The sequence below is a fragment of the Brassica rapa genome, chromosome A03 (genome assembly GCF_000309985.2).
Source record: "Brassica rapa cultivar Chiifu-401-42 chromosome A03, CAAS_Brap_v3.01, whole genome shotgun sequence".
Lineage (NCBI taxonomy): Eukaryota > Viridiplantae > Streptophyta > Magnoliopsida > Brassicales > Brassicaceae > Brassica > Brassica rapa.
In genome coordinates this window covers 30,257,317-30,272,026 of record NC_024797.2, presented here as the reverse complement: position 1 = coordinate 30,272,026, position 14,710 = coordinate 30,257,317, and the positions used below count along the sequence as shown (strand labels likewise).

General features: G+C 35.8%; 2 protein-coding genes across 4 annotated transcripts; one reads left to right on the top strand and one right to left on the bottom strand.

Moving 5' to 3' along the window:
- Positions 1-718: 718 nt before the first annotated feature.
- Positions 719-12,855, top strand: LOC103862203. The gene is made up of 20 exons (XM_009139901.3): positions 719-6,899; positions 7,208-7,323; positions 7,424-7,632; positions 7,731-7,850; positions 7,961-8,089; positions 8,174-8,299; positions 8,463-8,518; positions 8,646-8,745; positions 8,814-8,931; positions 9,012-9,221; positions 9,305-9,626; positions 9,715-9,808; positions 9,902-10,010; positions 10,167-10,438; positions 10,673-10,800; positions 10,930-11,164; positions 11,265-11,453; positions 11,523-12,146; positions 12,217-12,305; positions 12,383-12,855. Exons 1-20 carry the CDS (start codon positions 6,124-6,126, stop codon positions 12,528-12,530), a joined length of 4,170 nt encoding a protein of 1,389 aa, XP_009138149.2. The 5' UTR covers positions 719-6,123; the 3' UTR covers positions 12,531-12,855.
- Positions 12,761-14,620, bottom strand: LOC103862204 (glutamyl-tRNA(Gln) amidotransferase subunit C, chloroplastic/mitochondrial). Of its 3 annotated transcripts, none has more exons than XM_009139902.3 (6): positions 13,949-14,218; positions 13,827-13,867; positions 13,665-13,720; positions 13,266-13,317; positions 13,093-13,179; positions 12,761-12,973 (listed from the first exon to the last, which is right to left on the bottom strand). In XM_009139902.3, exons 1-5 carry the CDS (start codon positions 14,150-14,152, stop codon positions 13,104-13,106), a joined length of 429 nt encoding a protein of 142 aa, XP_009138150.1. In that variant the 5' UTR covers positions 14,153-14,218; the 3' UTR covers positions 12,761-12,973; positions 13,093-13,103. The 3 variants fall into 3 exon arrangements, 2 of the variants coding, with proteins under 2 accessions (XP_009138150.1, XP_009138151.1); XR_004456341.1 differs by having other exon boundaries at positions 12,822-12,973; positions 13,601-13,720; positions 13,949-14,620; XM_009139903.3 differs by having other exon boundaries at positions 12,822-13,016; positions 13,949-14,249.
- Positions 14,621-14,710: the final 90 nt, after the last annotated feature.

Below are 14,710 nucleotides of genomic sequence, written 5' to 3'. Positions count from 1 at the left end.
CTAGCTAGTGGTTTCTATTCAAATATGTTATATATGAAGCAAAAATCCAATACGATTAAAAAGAATACCATTAGAAAACTCCACACCTAGCATAATCCAATCATGAACTCAAGCCATGATTAATCAAAGATTTATTCATACCTCCAACTGTTCACGATATGTTATTATTACTCAGTAATTATTAGTCAACTTATTAATCATATATGTATTATAACAAACTCATTGTTGAGTGCTTAATTCTAGGGTTAGAACTTAGACTATAATATTATTTGAGAAGTTAGTTTTGTATCGCTCTCATATTAATTCTCACGATGACTGATTACACTAATACACTTAATGAATTAAAAATATTAAATATTATTATTTGTTTTTTTTATTAGTTTCCTTTTAAAAATTTTCCAAAAACATATACATATAATAAAAAAGAAATTTTTTTATAAAGTTAAAAAACAATTGAAAACGAAAATATATGTATATATAATATGATTTAAAAAAAAAAGGAAAGTTCACAAAATAGTAATATTACATTTAAAAAATATTTTTAAATAACATAAAATAGATTTTTGAAGTAATAAAATACTTTATTTATATCTATATTTTCTTAGATGAAAAACATAAATTTGTATATACTGTGATTTTATTAAAAAAAATTTACACAGATAATCTTGATATTAGAAAAAGAAATAACATTTCTTTCAAAACATAATTTTAAACAATACAAAAAAAAAATTCAAACTAATAGAAGTATTTTTTATATATCTATCTATTTTCTTAGAAGATTACACAAAATAATTGAGAAACATAAATTGATATATGTTCAATTGACTAAAAATACTTTATAATTAGTATTATTGAAGTGTTTTATTTATTTTTCATATATTTTGTTGACTATAATAACTTCCAATTACATCAAAAACAAAATCGATAAATTATATTTTACTTATATAATATTATTTTCAAATAAAATCACAATTTTGTGTACTGCTTATTTTTAAGAGATATTGAAAACAAAAAAAAAACAAATAATTTCAAAATAGATATATTATATGTTATCATATTTAAGTTATTTGTTTTCTTAATATTAAATTTTCTTTTAAAGTTTATGTTTGTAGAACTTAATATAACCATAATCAAAATACCAAAGCAAATCTGAATTCTCATTTTTAATATTATTTTAAATAAATTTTAGTTTCCATTAAATAAATCAAAGGCATAAAGTTATTTAGAGTTTATAAAATATTTTAATTATTGTAAATATTAATATGTGTTCATGAGCTTCCAAAAATGTATCACCTACTTATGTATGTAACTTCCTATTGAGCATCACTTCATTTTATAATATATTTTTAAAAACATCAATATATAATTTGATAAATATTTTGAAAATACATGCACGTTTAAACGATAAATAAAATTAATTTGATTTGTCTTGATTATAATAAAAAATAAAAATATATCATTTTAATTTGAAAGAATAACAGTAACTCAATATACTCACAACATGAGTGATTCGACTAATCTAATTTGTATCTAAAATCATAGATTTACCTACAATAAGAATATATAATTTTATGAGAGTAGTAATTTATTTTATAAATAGAAATCATAGAACAACTCAAAACATATTAAAATAAAAATAAAATATTAAACAATTGTTACAATTTAGTTATTTTCTAAAATTTATATATATGCATGAGACTTCAGAATATTATCGTTATATTTAATTTATGTAAATTGGAATCAGACACTTTAGTTTATTTTATTTTTTTAGTCTAAGCACAAAATATTTGAAGTTATACATAATCTTCATAAAATATATTTACATATTTAAGACAATAACCACCTAAATGCAAATAAGAAATTAATCAAAATTTTAATATATTTAGAATAAAAAATATTATAGTTGAATTCAGAGATGCAATCCAAATTACGCAAATGATAACTAAATTGATTGTAAAAACAACAAAATCGATTAAATATAACATATATAAAATCATATGTATTATTAAAATAATATAATATTATAAATATAAATGATGCATACAAATTATAAATTAATTTAAAATTAAAAGTAAATAACAATCAATTATTATAGTATATTTATTTCAAAAACATTTATACCCGTGTATGAGCACGGAAAAATTACCTAGTAATCTATTAAAATCGAAGTATAATTAATATTTAACTGATTTTTCTTAATATTTACCATTACATGCCACTGAGCATAAAATATGGTAGTTTTGTTACATTCCTAAACAAGACTAATTAAATTTACGGATTTAACCTTAAACAAATATTATTTTAATAAGGTCATCAATTTTTTTTGATGAAATGTTAAATTTATTGATCATCATGGAAAAGAATAGTTATGTACAAAATGAATCTAGAAACTCAAAAACTTTGCTCTTTGTCTCTGTCCTTATCCAATATGGGTCTCAAACCATCGCTGCATCAGTCTCGTTAATCTTCTCTTCTCATAGTATCGAGTTGACATAATCCTCTGTTTTATAGTCTTCTCTATCACCCTGGCAAGCTGGTTTGCTGGTCTACTCCGTTGTGTGTCGTCTCTCGTTACGTTCCCGTCAAATGTAATATATAGTAACTTGTAATGCTAGCCTCAGGAGAATAGAAACAAGCCTATCATGTGTTGAGTGGAGAATCCGAGCCAGAATTTCATTCTAGTCAGGTGATGGCGCCGGTCGGAGTAAAGATCCAATAATCTGCAACCATAAGCCATATGTGTATGGGCAATCAAAAAACAAATGGTCTCTTGATTCTTCTGGTTCTCCACAGAAAGTGCAGCCCTGTATTACTCCCCAAGTTCACATTCTGGATCCAGTAGAGAGTCGATCTTTAACAGTTAGCCAGGTTACAAAAGCATATCTGGCACACCTTGTTTAAACCAAATCAGCTTTGGCCAGGGAACCTTAGTATTTTGGGCGCGCACCATGTTCCAAGTATTGTAGGCTGATAATTCTGATCCATACTCTACATCTCATGGCTTCCATTTCACAACATCATCCACATTTGGCATCAATAACAGTGGCTTTGCCTTTATCTGCGCAAGCACTTGCTCTATACTGCTATCTCTTGAGTTCTGAAATCTCCACTGATCATTGACTAAGACATCAGCAATCTTTGCATTGCGGACTATGCTCAGCTTCTGAGTTCCCGCTCACCAATTACTTCAATCAAGTGCCCGATAGGAAGCCATATATCAGTCCAGAATCCAACAGTTTTGCCATTTCGAACTTCCATACACAGAAACTGCTTGGCAGATGGTCTCAGCTGGAGGAGCTTCTTCCAAATCCATGAGCCCACTGCCCCTACCCGAGCATCCCGAAAGGACTCCCCGTGTAGTATAATCTGCTTCACCCATTGAACCCAGAGGGAGGTTGAGTTGTTGAAAAGATGCCATATCAATTTCAGATCAAACACCGCAGATACATCCTTTATTCTACGAATCCCGAGACCTCCTTCATCCTTTAGTTTACAAACCTCCTCCCATGCGATCTTTGACTTAGAAGAGATATTGGGTGAGCCGCTCCACATAAATGCCGAACACATACACTCAATCTCATCAATGCAGCCCTGAGGAAGACTAAACAGCTATATTTACGTAGTTTCAGATGATTTGTATTATAATGATAAATCCATTGTTATTCAAATGAAGATTTTAAAAACTATTTTAAAATCCAGTGTTATTGAATTTGTCATTTTATAAAGCACTTTGATATCTACTGTTATTGAAGAAAATTTAAATTGGTGATTTTAGAGTGTTTTAAATGTCTTAAAGGTGTTTGAGAAGGATTTCTTAGTTGTAAAAATTCAAATTCCATGGTTTTAGATGAAATTGTAAGAATTGTTTAATAAAAATCACATTAAATTATAATATTCACCTAAACTCATCTAAAAACTCACTAAAATCAAATCACTTTAAATTTCAGATTCAATACACCTCCTCCCATGCCGTTCTTCTCAATCTATGATTTTTCTTTTGTCTAAATTATAGCTGAAAAAAATCATTTACATCCAACATGTTGATGTTGTGTGTATTTTCTCTTCCGTATATTCAAGGTTAGTGGACTACAATAATTAGATTATCTTATTTATTATTGGATTCGGATTGATTCTCCAACTCGATAATCCAGCCCATTTTATAATTGCTAATCTTTCAAGGAAAAGCCAACTCGATAATCCAGCCCATTTAATAATTGCTAATCTTTCAAGGAAAAGCTAACTCGATTATTTTCCACAAACGTACACACGTAGAGAACATATTGATCTTGATTGTTCAGAAAAGCCGTGTGTACTTATTCATATATATAGCTTGTGAATATCTTCACTACCGATTTGTTTTAAAGGTAGACGTATATATCTTTAGTCTCCGACCATCTTAATATGATTTAATCTCACGCCGACAAAAAAATGATTATCTCACAAGTGTCTCGTAAGATCAGCTAGTTCGACGTTTAGATCAACATCTTGTTTAGTCATATAAAACACACGTTATGAATCTATTTAAACCAACAACGTAGAAACCCTTGCTCATGTGTTGTTCCTTTCTAACATAAAATGTCACCCCTAAACAACGATAAAAAATGTAAAGCTCGTGTAACATAGTGGAAACGCACCAACACGCAACCTCTTCGAGGAATCCTCAACAAAGCAAACACGTTGAAAAAAAAAGTCAATATATTCTCTTGCCATTTGGCTTGATGTCGGTTTGGCAAAGCCACACGTACATAATGTAACATAGCTTCATGACTAATCAATCCCAAAGTATTCCCTTTATGTTGATCCGTCATCACTTCCACATTATTGTCGTCATTATCCTTTTAGTTTGGTAATCAATATTTTATGATTAAACGTGACATGTACTATTTCCATTATTCTCCAACACACAAAAAAACACATTTCTGAATTAATAATCAGAAACATTAGTACTCTTGGACCCTCTTTGATTAACCGTTAAACTATCACTTTAGCAAAACCTCCTCGTCATTACTTTGGTTTCGTTTTTTATATAAATACGTTAACTAGCTTTCTAGTTTCTCTAACTTAATTTAGTTTGTTTCTTGTTTTCTAATTTTTTAACATATCACAGTTATTATTCCACAAGGTCATGTCAGAAAATTATATTGCAACCCCTAAACATGAAAAGAACCCTAGACTTGAAAATGGTATAGTGAAACTTGGGCACATTGTGTTCTAGAGTCAACAATGAGTGAATACTTTTTTCATATTGCTATTGAACCTAATGTGAAGTATTTATTTGTCTCCTGAAGTTATTATATTTCATTGAAACAATGAGAAAACAAAATTAAAATACCCAATATGATTTGTGAAAATCACAAAACAATCGATTAATGAAAACATTTTTCTTACAACCCGGAAGCATCGACATTTTTACTAGTTAAGACATTAACATTGGTCAATCATTAATGAGTTTACAGTAATTTGTAGTGATAAACTCCAAACACAACAATCAAAGAAGACTTTCTTCTTTTTTTTTCAAATAACTAATATATTTTATTTTATTTTCTTAGAGAAAACTTAACATGAAGAAAAATAGTTAAAATTATATTTTAGATTATATTTTAACATAAGGATTAATTAAACTAAATTAAGTTTTAACATAAGGATTTATAAAAGTAAAGTTTTAACATAAGGATTTATAAAAGTAAAGTATTGGTTTTATTTGTAACACACGGATTAATCAAGTTAAAGTACAGACTGAAGACCCAAACCAAAGATCTTTAATATTCAGTTTGGTCGTTTACATAAACACATGTCATAAACTCATTGGTTAACACGAAAAGAAAGTCTCACGTGTAATAACGCGAAAGCTAAAAAAGCTTTCTAAAAATCTCTCCACCATTTTACCAAACAAAGCGCCCCTCGCTTCCTTCCTTCAACCTCTTCGCTCCCTCTCTCTCTACACAAAGCAAAGCTACCATCTTCTCTCTCTCCACCTCCTCTGTTCAGACACAGAGCATCTCCAAACCTCTGTTCTGTCTCTTCGTCGCAAATTTTGAATTCGAAATTTTATAGAGACGCAACGGTTAAGATTGGTGTAATAATGCCTTCGCTCATCTCCGCCTGATTCTGAATCCAATCCAAATGGTGAGATTCCATCTCCGTTTCGCCTTATTCATCATCCTCATCGTTTCCACAAATCCGAATTTATTCAACGGAGAATACAATCCGCCGACACCTTCTCCGGCGCCGGAGCCTCACCCTGATGACGAATCGTCCGTTTCATGTGTCGATGACTTAGGAGGCGTTGGCTCATTGGATTCCACGTGTAAGCTCGTCGCCGATTTGAATCTCACACGTGACTGTTACATCTCCGGTAAGGGAAACCTCCACGTGTTGCCCGGCGTGAGATTGGTCTGTCAGTTTCCGGGATGTTCGATCACGGTCAACATCTCCGGGAACTTCTCATTGGCCGAGAACTCGACGGTTGTCGCCGGTGCCTTCCGTCTCGCGGCGGAGAACGCTGATTTCGCGGTTGGCTCGGCGGTGGACACGACCGGATTGGCTGGGGAACCGCCGGAGGAGGCGAGCGGTACGCCGGTGGGAGTCGAAGGAGCTGGCGGGGGATACGGCGGAAGAGGTGCATGCTGCTTGGCCGATACGACGGCGAAGGTTCCGGAGGATGTGTGGGGCGGCGACGTGTACGGTTGGTCGTCTCTTGAGAAGCCGGAGGTTTATGGGAGCAGAGGTGGGTCCACGAGCAATGAGGTTGATTACGGTGGAGGTGGCGGCGGAAAGGTGGCGATGGAGGTGGTAGGGTGTGTGGGGCTAAACGGCAGCGTTTTGGCTGATGGGGCCAGTGGTGGAGTTAAAGGTGGTGGTGGGTCCGGCGGCAGCATCTTCGTCTTGGCACATAAAATGTAATCTCTTTTTGTCATTTTCACTCTTTCTTTTACTCTTTCTTTAATGGGAAAGTGTTTGGCTTTCTTTAAGGCTTTGCATTGGCTTAGTGATGTTAAGAAAAAAAAAAGATTAATTAAAGAGTTGACTCTTCTAGTTCTACAGTTGGTGGTTGGTGTTAACTTAATGCAAACTTATAATGAGAGTTTTAGTCACTCCTCTGTGTTGTATTATGGGTTTGGTTGATCTGTCTAAGGTGCAAGAGGTATAATAGTTCCTTTGGTTGTAGATTTGATCTCTGAAAATACTGTTTTGCTTCATGCCACAGGGCAGGGAATGGTCGTATAAGTGCTTCTGGAGGTGATGGTTATGCTGGTGGAGGTGGTGGACGTGTATCTGTCCATATATTCAGCTGCCATTCTGATCCTAAAATCTTTGTCCATGGTTAGGCTTCAGTTTGGGTCTATAACCATTCCTAAATTTTGTGAAGTTTCTTAACAACTCATTTTGATGGTCTCCCTCTTTGTAATTTTTCTTTTTGTAGGAGGTAGTAGTATTGGTTGTCAAGAAAATGCTGGAGCTGCTGGGACACTGTATGATGTTATTTCAGAGAGGTTAACGATAGACAACGAGAATAAGACAACATATACAGACACTCTTCTCTTGGAGTTTCCTAACCATCGCCTATTCACTAATTTGTATATCCAAAATATGGCTAAAGTTTCTGTTCCCTTGCGTTGGAGCCGTGTCCAGGTTTGTGAAAATTAGTTAGATTCTTGATCTTTGTAAGCATCATCTTTTGGTCACTGATAGTTTCCTATGTTTTATATTTTTTTTTCTTGTTGTTACAGGTTCAAGGATCAATAAGTTTGTCAAACGGTGGAGAGTTGAACTTTGGTCTTCCTCGTTATGCTTCTTCGGAATTTGAGTTATTTGCAGAGGAACTCTTGTTGAGCAATTCTGCTATCAAGGTACACGACTAATACTCGAAAAAACACATGAGTTTTGGATATTTGTTCAGTTTTTTATTTATTTATTTCTTACATGTACTGTATGGATCTCTATGCTATATATATATCAGGTGTTTGGGGCTTTAAGAATGAATGTCAAGGTGTTCTTGATGTTGAAGTCAAGAATGTTTATTGATGGTGGTGGTGTGACAATTTTAGGAACTTCAATGCTCGAAATTAGTAACTTGTTAGTGCTCAAGGTATTCTACATATTTAAATAATCTGTTCTTCATCTAGTAGACAACTTTGATATGTTCTATTATGTGCTTTTTTCTTTTATACAGGAGTCATCAGTTATACAATCCAATGGAAACCTTGGAGTACATGGGCAGGGTCTGTTAAATCTAACAGGCACAGGAGATACAATAGAAGCACAGCGTCTAATTTTGTCTTTGTTTTATAGCATTCAGGTAAGAAAGATAATCTGGATCCCATTTTTGTATGCTTGTGGACTCTGTTAGCTTTTGTGGGTTGTTACATTTATTGTGACTTGGTAAAGCGTTGAAGCTTTCATTAATCGTTCTCTGAACTAACAAAATCTCTTTCTAACAGCTACTTTTATGATTTGTGAAGGTTGGAGCCGGAGCTGTTTTGCGTGGTCCTTTGCAAAATTCATCATCTGGTGGCCTGTAAGTTCCGAAGGTTCGGATGAGACCTTCCACAAAAGTCGTTTATCTTTTATATTTTTTTTTGTTTTGCTTGCTGTGCTGAGTCCCTGAGACTAGGAAAACTTTTTATGTTTGGTTTATTTTGAAGTACTCCAAAGCTTTACTGTCAACGTGAAGATTGCCCTGTTGAGCTACTCCACCCGCCTGAGGATTGCAACGTCAATTCATCTCTCCCATTCACTCTTCAGGTGCTTGTTTACAGAAAAAAATATGATGAATGCAGATGTTTTTATGTTCTAACTGGTCTATGTGGCAGATTTGCCGTGTTGAGGATATAACTGTTGAAGGTCTAATTAAAGGATCGGTTGTCCATTTCCATCTGGCAAGAACCGTTGTTATCCGCTCTTCTGGAACAATAACTGCAGACGGGATGGGTAAGCACACACACACACACTGTCGTTTTTTATTTGTTAATGTGAACCAGTTTTTGAGAGATTTAAACTATGGAACACAGGATGCAAAGGGGGAGTTGGGACAGGTAGGTTTCTGAGAAGCGGTGTTGGGAGTGGTGGTGGACATGGTGGTAAAGGTGGAAGCGGGTGTTACAATCATACTTGCATTGAGGGTGGTGATTCTTACGGAAATGTAGATCTACCGTGTGAACTTGGCAGTGGAAGCGGAAATGAAGAGTCAGAAGATTCTGTTGCTGGTGGAGGAATCATTGGTAAGTCATGTTTTGTCTATAGACAAGTGGTTGGAATGTATACTATCTTCCTAATAAGTTTTTTCTCTTACCAATTTGTGAAGTGATTGGTTCGCTTGAGCACCCACTTTCAAGCTTATCACTTGAGGGATCGATAACAACTGATGGTGAAAGTCCCAGGAAGACACTGAAAGGCATGAATAATTATAGTATAGGACCTGGTGGTGGTTCAGGTGGAACAGTGCTTTTGTTCTTGCGTACACTTGACATAGCGAGGTCTGCGATTCTATCTAGTGCTGGAGGAAACGGTAGTCTAAAGGGAGGTGGTGGAGGAAGTGGTGGAAGGATTCATTTTCATTGGTCAGACATTCCAACTGGTGATGTCTATCATCACATTGCCAATGTAGAGGGAAGCGTTTATGTAAGGTTTGTTAAAAACAAGTTCATACCAACAAAATGTGAGCTTAATGCATTTTTGAACATATTGTCTGATTCCACTATTAATTAATTACAGAGGAGGGTTGGGTGCTAGTGAAGAAAACGTTGGAGAGGCAGGGACTTTAACTGGTAAAGCTTGTCCGCAAGGGCTCTATGGTCTATACTGCGAGGTAGTGTTGAACTCTCGTATGTGTCACTGGTCCCATCCATAACATTTTTGGTCTAACATGCTTTAAACATTTACATGTTTCAATCTACTACAGGAATGCCCAGCTGGAACTTATAAGAATGTTACAGGATCTGATGAAACTCTTTGTCATCTTTGTCCGGCTACAGAGATTCCCAATCGTGCTGTTTATGTCACTGTTCGAGGTACTTTTGTGATTGGTCTATGACCTTGAATCACATAACTCTTGCATGTGTCATTGATTTTCAGTGCAATGTGTTTTCATGTCATTGTTTGTTATTATCCACAAGTGAGTCTGATACATAATGCCTTTGTTGTGTGTTTACTTGTTTCTTGACCAGGTGGTGTTGCGGAAACGCCATGTCCATACCAATGCGTTTCGGATAGATACCACATGCCACACTGTTATACTACACTTGAAGAGTTAATATACACATTTGGTGGACCCTGGCTGTTTGGCATTCTTTTAGTAGTTGTGCTCCTTCTACTAGCACTTGTTTTCAGCGTTGCTCGAATGAAATTTATTAGCGGCGAGGAGGTACACGGTGCTGCCGCAACTCATCATGGCTCTCAGATTGATCACTCATTTCCATTCCTCGAGTCATTGAACGAGGTTTGCTTGAAGTCTTATACCTTTTATATTGAACCCCTTCACTGCTCCCTGCTGATTTTGCTTGTAGAAGTTGTATCCATCTAAATGAATTTAGTTGAAATAAGATATTACATGAATGGAACATATAATCTGTGTGTTCAATTGACAAACTAGTTCTCTTCACCATAACATTATTTTCTAGATGGTCATATGAATGAAACATATAGTTTAACATATGTGTTTTATTTTATTAAGGTGATGGAGACAAGCAGAGTGGAGGAATCACAAGGACACATGCATAGGATATATTTCTTAGGTCCTAATACTTTCAGTGAACCTTGGCATCTTTCTCATACTCCCCCAGAGGAAATAAAAGAGATTGTGTAAGTTAGTCATCATTAGCTCATGATTTTTTTTCTTGAGATCAAATGCTATGCACTACATGCATAGGATACTACTATCTTCATGCATGTTTGCTTTGGTCTTCTCATTTGATTTTATTTTATTTTCAGGTATGAGGCTGCTTTCAATGGATTTGTTGACGAGATCAATGCTATAGCTGCATACCAATGGTGGGAGGGTGCTATTTACGTAGTGCTTTCAGTTCTTGTCTATCCTCTTGCATGGTCATGGCAGCAATCACGAAGGAGGCTGAAATTTCAGAAACTCCGTGATTTTGTTCGATCAGAATATGACCATTCTTGTCTACGCTCATGTCGTTCTAGAGCTTTATACGAGGGGCTAAAGGTACATACATATCCAGTCATTAAAGAGCCAACCATAGTTTATGAGAGAGTAGCAGGATCTTAGTCAAGAGATTAAAGCTTATGTGAATGTTACTGTGCAGGTGGCTGCTAGTCCTGACTTAATGCTAGCTCATCTAGATTTCTTCCTTGGCGGCGACGAGAAGAGAAACGATCTTCCTCCTCCTGTTCATCAAAGACTCCCAATGCCTTTCGTTTTTGGAGGCGATGGGAGTTACATGGCCTATTACTCACTCCAGAGTGATGAGATTCTCACCAGTCTTATGAGTCAGGTTCGGTCTTTTCTTGTTTTATGTCAGCGACTGCAATATCGTTACTGAACATTACCTTCTTTTTAATAGGTGGTCTCGCCAACCACTTGGTACCGCTTTGTTGCTGGTCTGAACGCTCAGCTGCGCCTGGTTCAGCAAGGGAAGCTTAGGTCCACGTTTCGCTCGGTTATGAGATGGATCGAAACTCACGGTAACCCTGCCTTGAGAAGACATGGTGTGCGTGTTGACTTAGCTAGGTTCCAGGCTTCTCCTTCGTCGTCATGTCAGTATGGGATCATTGTTCACACCATTGTAGATGAAGTGGCATCACCAACAGAACAGCAACCTTTCACACAATATCTAAGTAGCTCAGTCATAGACATTGGTAGCTTACAGTTTCTCAAAGAAGAAAAGGATGTCCTGTCCTTCATCTCCTTCTTGATTCATAACACGAAACCTGTTGGCCATCAGGATCTGGTTGGTTTGGTTATCTCGGTGCTTCTCCTGGGAGATGTAACTCTAATGATGCTCACGCTGCTTCAGCTCTACTCCATATCTATGCTGGACGTTTTTCTCGCTTTGTTTGTTTTGCCTCTAAGCATCGTTTTCCCGTTTCCTGCTGGTGTCAGCGCTTTGTTTAGCCACGGACCGAGGAGATCTGCTGAACGCACTCGCGTTTATGCGTTGTGGAACCTCACATCCCTGGTCAATGTTGTAAGTGACTTGTCTTCTCTAGTTTCTGTAACATTTTTTTACTAGTCTTGCCTGTTTTTTTTTTCTTCAGGTTGTTGCGTTTGTGTGTGGATATGTTCATTACCATGGCTCATCATCTGGAAAAAAGATTCCTTATCTCGAGCCGTGGAACATTAGCATGTGAGAATGATACTTCAAGTTGAAACCTAACAACACATTACTTATAGTGAAATCAACTAACATGTTTGTTTGTGCAGGGACGAGAATGAATGGTGGATATTTCCGGTGGCTTTGTTCTTGTGCAAAGTGTTGCAGTCCCAGCTTGTGAACTGGCACGTTGCAAACCTTGAGATACAAGATTACTCCTTGTACAGTGATGACTCCGAGCTGTTCTGGCAGTCATAAACCATAATTTTATCATACAAAACACACGGTGAAGGGAGCTGGTTTTTTTAAAAAGGCGTCTTCTGGTGCACAAGATTTTTCAGGTGAATATATATATATATAGCTAACTATTTGATTCCCAAGCCAAGATCCATCTTGTGTGTGTTTTTTTATTACTTTGATGGATCTTTCTGGGATGTATGTTTTGGTGTTTTAAATGATGTCTGTCTTCACCTACAAAGATGGTTTTGGGAGATCGTTTTATGAATTTATATGTTGTAAACATTGGTTTGGTCTTTGTTTACAAAGAAGGATCAGTGGATATGAAATGGATTGAGTTTAGGTACAGATACAATGTATTATTTTGTTGGTCTCTGCTAAACAATTAAACAAAACATAGATGATGAAACAAGGACCGAGGAGCTGATAATGAACAATCTCTTCAGCTACACAAGACGGAGAAGCTGCACATGAAAGACAAATCCACACAGAACTTGTCAGCTACTATTGTGTGAACATATAAAAGAAGCTAAATATCACACAACATATGATATACCTCCTAAGTGGATAGAGAGTAGAGTACCTGAACAAAAGTCACTCTTTGTTTAGTACTTTGGGGACTTTTAAATATGTTTCATCAAAGCTTGGAATGGAAGCTCTGATATTATCCCTGTATAAGAATAATCCAAACTTCAGTAGAAAACCATAATCAATTCTACTTGTTCTTGAAGAAGAAAACTGTTATGAAGATCAAACCTGTTCTCGAATGTTTGGGGAGCATCCTCTCGCAAACTTCCTCCTTCCATTTCTACATGTTTTTTTTTTCAAAAGATGAGTAAGGATCCATGATAGATAACGTTGAAAGACCGATAACTAGGCCTCTTATAACAGTAAAAACCAATGTGCCTCCTCAGATAATATTATATTATAAAGAGAATGTGTTTTTTTACTACAAAAGACTTATATTTATGTCAAGGAGGGGCCTAATCTCAAATCAACTTTACTTATAAAGACCTGTCACATGAATCTACTCAGAACGGGATTCAATTCATAATTTCATTAACGAGATGGATGCAACTAATCTTACTTACACAAACTCACACAAACAGAATCGCAAACACCAAGTAAAGAAGGAAGTTGTGTAATGATTGAGACCTGCTCTAATCGCAGGCTCAACACTGTTAACATCGACTTGTTGAAGCTGGCCAAACCTGCATTTTTTTCCAGACCAATTTACAAAAGCCAGTAAAGACAATAGCTTTAATCATTACACAAGACGAAACTATACATGCATAGAAGAGTTCGCATTCATTTTACCAGTCGATGACTTGACGGATCTTAGGTTCACATTCCTCAATCTGGGAAAGAAGAGGGAGAAGTCAAATTCCGACAAAGAAGTAGATTAGAGAAAACGCAAAACGATTAAGTGAAGGGTAGACCTCGGCCGGAGTGAGAGAGATTCGAGCTGTCTCAGCAAGACGAGATATGTCCGGCAGGGAGGAGTTCGTGTCAGACGAGAAACTTCGAGCTATTATTATACTCTCTTGTCTTTGGAAATGAAGACTTGGAGAAAAAGTTGATGAGTTGATTATGTTCCTGCGAGGACAACCAGATATAGCCGCAAGCAAAGCTCTGGTCGTCATAGCTAAAATTGAAACTCTCTGTATACTGAAATTGAAACAAAATTTGCAAGTAGTGTGACGTTTTCGAAACGGACTCTCTGAATATTAGTAAACCGGTACGCTCACAAAATCAGGTTCGGGTAGTTAACCGTTTCTAACCGGTATTCCTTCATGTTCAATGTGTTAGTGATTATGAAACTTTTAAAGTAAGATGCATTCATTGTACAAATGTATTTGAGATGAATACAATTAACACTTCTTTCAAAGAAAACGAAAAAAAAGATTGGCTGCTAGAGCAAGTCTCACAGAACCCACACATCCTGAGCAGACAAATCATATTGTATGAAACCTGGTCTTACCCTTGCAGTTGCAATTGATGCTTCTTGTAGTTTGTTCAACATCAGATTTGTCTGTGTTACATTCAACAGCAAACAAATAATATATCTATCTTCTTCTTTTTTTTTGAGCAACAAATAATATATCTATAATCTATCAAGATACAATATTTAGCGTTGGCTAACACATGTTTAGACATTACTCTTTATTCCACGTACAGTCCGTGGACCTTTGCCTATATAT